At 38.2% G+C, this 4,963-nt stretch overlaps 1 protein-coding gene across 1 annotated transcript; it reads left to right on the top strand.

The window, feature by feature from the left end:
* The first annotated feature begins 432 nt into the window (after positions 1-432).
* nkx1.2lb (NK1 transcription factor related 2-like,b) lies at positions 433-3,935 on the top strand. Its single transcript, XM_027154756.2, has 2 exons — positions 433-1,093; positions 2,651-3,935. The coding sequence occupies exons 1-2, from the start codon at positions 646-648 to the stop codon at positions 3,358-3,360; spliced, it is 1,158 nt and encodes a 385-aa protein (XP_027010557.1). The 5' UTR covers positions 433-645; the 3' UTR covers positions 3,361-3,935.
* The last annotated feature ends 1,028 nt before the right edge of the window (positions 3,936-4,963 follow it).

Here is a 4,963-nt window from a genome sequence, read left to right as displayed (position 1 = left end):
TTCCTGCTTTTATAAAGGTCCTTCTTTTCTCATCAATTTATCGTGGAACAATCATTATCCAAACCTCAATCGAGAGGCGAGGGAGGGAGGAAAGAAGGGGAAAAATAAGCCTATTTAGTGACTTTCCAGTCCAATGGTCTTAACGTTGAAAGTGAGGTGACAGCTGCGTATATCAACGGCCCACATCATCGCTCACACGCCGCGCGCCTCCGCCGCTTCTCACGGCCGCAGACGGAGATAATAGGCTATTAGAGGCGCGGGATTAATTTGTAGCCAATTACTGCTCACAGTAGAATATGAATGCATAAATAAGGCGTAGCGCTTGTGCGTGGGTAAGAGAAGGATAGGGGAGGGGTGAGGGAGCAAACGGGCGCGCAGGCGGGACATAAAGGTGGGGGTGGATGGATGGATGGATGGATGGGGGAGAGAGAACTCAGGAAGGGGGTGGTGGTTAAAACCCAAAAAAGAAGAACCGGGACACGAGTAATCAACATCCCGCGGGCATCTGACCACTCCAACGCACAGTGCTGTACAGGATATAGATAGAGTGCAGCATACAGAACTGACAGTGTGAGGAATCTAGAGCTCCGAGATTTTCCACACACCGGTATGCTTTAAGCCGAATACATTTTAGTGGGAGAAACTATGAATAGGGATAAAGTGCAGGTGGGCGACATTTCCATCGAACCGCCTGCAACTGGCATCGCTGCACAAACAGCAGTGATCGTGGTCGCGTCTCCGGAAAGCGTGGACATGGAGGCGCATGGAGAAAAGCGCATCGCTTCCGGTGAGCTGGCTGTGTTTTCCTGCCCCGCTGCCAGAGATGTGCTACAGGCGGAAAGCCGAGAAAACTCCGTGCGTCAAGATGCACCTGCGCTTCCGCCCCCCAGCACCCCGCGGACCACCTCATTCTCGGTGCTGGACATTTTGGACCCAAATAAGTTCACAAGCAAAAGGCAGTCAGTCACCCGGACAGGCTGTGACTCCGGCTGTGGCTTCGGTACAGAAAACAGAAGCGAAGATTCAAATCATGCCGCAGATCAGAAATCATATCCAGAAGAGTACGACTGCAAGAAATCGTCTGGACTGCTTAGTAAGTTTTAAATAAATATGCACTCATTTTCTCTTAATTAGTCTGGTAATTATACTGTCACAATTCTCAGTACCATCTAATCAAAGAAGTGAAACAGAGAGCTAAATCTTTAGCGCGTGGCACTTTGAATTGTGTTTATTTTTTATTGGGCAGCACAGGTTAGGTTAGGATAAACGTTTTGGGACATGTGCGTTCGTCTTATGTCGTATAAATAAATAAATATGTTTTTACTATAACTTTTTTCCCCTAATTACAGCGTTTAGAAGAGGAAATGTAGTTCTGAACGTCGGATTAAAATCAAATGCATTCTAAAAGTTTGTAGTCACCTTCTGATATTCATCAAAACTTCTCTAATCTTCACTTCAAATTTTGTTTACTGTTTGAAGAAAGGTATAATAGATTCAATATTTAATTTCCAATTCATTATTTTTACTGCCAATATTTTATTTGACAATTATTAGAAATGTTGCAGATTTAATGGTACAATATGTTTGGACTGTGTGCAAATAAAATTAGGGTTCTTTCTGGAGGTAAATGGACTTTCTCTAGAAGCTTTTGGAGTTTTAGAGCTTTGTGATCGATATCTCACTTAATAAGTATAACAGGTTTAAATCGTGTAATTATCCGAAATTTGACCCTATAATTTAGATGTTGAGGAGGAGTTTGCAAGCTGCCTGAAAGAGATATTCTCGATTCGATAATAGGATATCGACCTGTCCGTTGCACATGCCACTCCGGGGCGATCTTCCCCATTATCCGGCGTCCTTAACGCGCCAATCAGCACTGAATTAAGTGATCGAAGGAGTTTAATTGTTTTTTCTTTCGATGTTGCATAGCTTTGTCTCAAGCCTGAATAGTGAAAATGAAGAGAAGGTATAATTGAGCTAAGCTTACAATCAAATACTGAATAAACATGTGCTGATACTTCAAATAGTCGTATGTTTAGGACAGTTTTTGCATCTGATAAGACGTTTTAACTCCAAACCATAAATGCACACTATAAATGCACACTTAACTCAGTATAAGGTTTGTACTGCATTCCAAAAAATAACACGAAAACAGATTGAAAACTGGTCCAGAAGGCAACAGTTAACGCTTCGAGACGTGACATACACATGGATGCTTTAACCTATTTTTAAACTCTTTTAGTGTAGCCTATCTATATGTAGACCTTTTTGTTTCCGAATGAGTTTTAAAAGTTACAAAAAAATGAGAATAAAAGTTTCAGACCTAAATGAATTTAATTTTATTCATGAAAACAAAGGGAAAATAAACAATGCTTGTGCTCATCATGTTATTATTTTTTTATTAGAATTTTAAATAAAGTTCACAATCATATTTTAGAGTATATTTATTTTAACTGATTACAATAATTATTGAATTATTCAAACATACATCAATGTAGCTCATTACATGATTTGATTAATATTAACATAATTAAAACATAATTACTACATAAACTAAAAACACAAATTACTATCAGTTTGTTTACAATACGGTTTTATTTTAGGCTAAATAAATATGAATAATGCATCACTGCAAATTGTTTTCCACCAGAGGATGGCTTCGTGTTCAGATCTTCAGAATGTGAGAGTGATTTTACGCGTGGGAATCACACGGACAGCGAGATGCAGGATGATCTGTGCAGTGACGAGAGCAGCGGTGCGCTCACTGGAAACGCCGATGGAGAGGACGAGGACCCGGTCATGAAATGTCCGAGTCCTGGCAGCCAGCAGAGCCAGCAGTCTTCATCAAATGGACAGAACCAGCAAGGCAAGTCGAAGAGAAAGCGCTCCGGCTCGGACTCGAAGTCCGGAAAGCCGAGAAGAGCTCGGACTGCGTTCACATACGAGCAGCTCGTGGCACTGGAGAACAAATTCAAATCGACGCGCTACCTGTCCGTGTGCGAGCGCCTCAATCTGGCGCTGTCACTGAGTTTAACGGAGACTCAGGTAAAAATCTGGTTTCAGAACCGCAGGACAAAGTGGAAGAAGCAGAACCCGGGAGCAGACACTAGCGCTCCGACGGGTGGTGGCGGTGGAGGACCGAACGGACCGAACGGCGGTTTGGGCGGCCTGAGTCCCCTCAGTCCGTCTCCACCCATGGGCGGTCATCTCTCAATGCACGCCAACTATCCGAGTCACACACCTGGAGGACTAGTGTGCACTACTCAGTTACCCTTCCTGCCTAGTCATGCAGTACTGTCTCCGTTCATGCTGAGCTCGCAGACGTACGGGGCGCCTGCTTTTTACACGCCGCACTTGTAAGAACACTATTCTGTAAACACACTGAAATCAATGCGCAGAACTCACACACACCGAGCAACGCACTTTCCATCCTGAAAACAGGGAGGAATGAGTATCATTTTGAGGCACTTTTTGTTAGCTTAACTTCTTTACAGCATTCGATACGTGAACAAAGACATGCTAAAATGCTGAAATAACTGTTGATGTGCTCGATGGCGTGTCGGACATCATGACGCACAAGAGACAAGTCCAATTATCCTCTTGTCTAAGTTGTTCAGTTTTATTCCAGGTGTTATTTCGTTACATTTATTTTGGTTTGGAATCACTAAAATGTGAGCATTTTCGTGGCTCAGACTGTAAATATTATCATGAATATATGTTAGGCAATAATTTTGAATGCAAAATTACGAAAATAGTAAGGAATCAGTGGGAATAAATAAGATATGTATACAAACCATAAACGAACAATTTATGATAATTAAAATTACTGTGAAAATTATTCGTGAAAGGTTTATCTAAAACTTTTTTTTAATGTTTAGGGTTATTTATTTCAAATTTACATGCTATTTCATTGTTTGGTTTGAAAAGAATTTAAATAAAAGACCATTTTTAAGATACGGTATTGAGCAGCAATTTTTCTAAAAAAAAAAAAAAAACTTTCTTCAGTGGTAAACCATGTGTCATTAATAAGGATTATCATTTTATAATAATTTTATATATTATAGTCACGCGATCTATGTAGAATAAATAATATAAATAACTTATATGATAAATTATAATAACATACATTTACACGTATGGATTAAATATATACATTTACATATATTTTTAACTTTTCATCCAGATGAATTATTATGGAACAACAAAGAAAGTTTCATTTTTATTTCAATTCCTCAAGCTTCATTTTGAAATAATTCCCCATGTACAGCAATTTCTTTTGTTGTGTATTTTAGATATATTTTATATTCTGTGCTCTTGGATCACACGATCCTGTCCATCATGAAATAGTCTCCTATCGAAGTTCTCAGCCTCATTTTTAAATATGGATAAGAAACTAATTTTAGAATAAAACACACAATTTGGAAATTCTGTAAAGGAGAATTCATTTTCTGCTAACATTTCAAGCGAATATTTGTTTTAGACTCTTGCAGTGTGGAACTGCGGAATCCCGATATAATGAGATTTATTTCATTACATTTATTTGTAATTAATTATTTTTTTTTTTGCAGACTGTTAGGAATCACTTTTTGATGTCCATACACAACACTGATTCCTTGGTTCACCTTGGACTGAATACATTATTATTATTATTATTAATAATAATAATAATAAGTTATTTAATTGATTATTTATTAATTAATCCAGCCCACTACATTGTCACAAATGCCAACCAAAGACAAAATTAAAAGCATAAATTCCATTCTTTGCATTTTAAATACTGGGATTTTTATTTTTAAATTTAAAAATATGAAAAGAAATTTTATTTAAATAACAAATGAATATCATCCGTGTATTAACAATATTAAAACTTATTTTAATCCATCAAAGTCAAAGTCAGCAGACTTACAACTGGTAAAACGCTCAGAATTAAAGGTCTTATAATGTTAAAGATAAAAAAACAAAG

Source organism: Tachysurus fulvidraco, chromosome 17 (genome assembly GCF_022655615.1).
Source record: "Tachysurus fulvidraco isolate hzauxx_2018 chromosome 17, HZAU_PFXX_2.0, whole genome shotgun sequence".
Lineage (NCBI taxonomy): Eukaryota > Metazoa > Chordata > Actinopteri > Siluriformes > Bagridae > Tachysurus > Tachysurus fulvidraco.
Note: the sequence above shows the minus strand (reverse complement) of the source record. Positions and strands in the feature narration are given on the sequence as shown.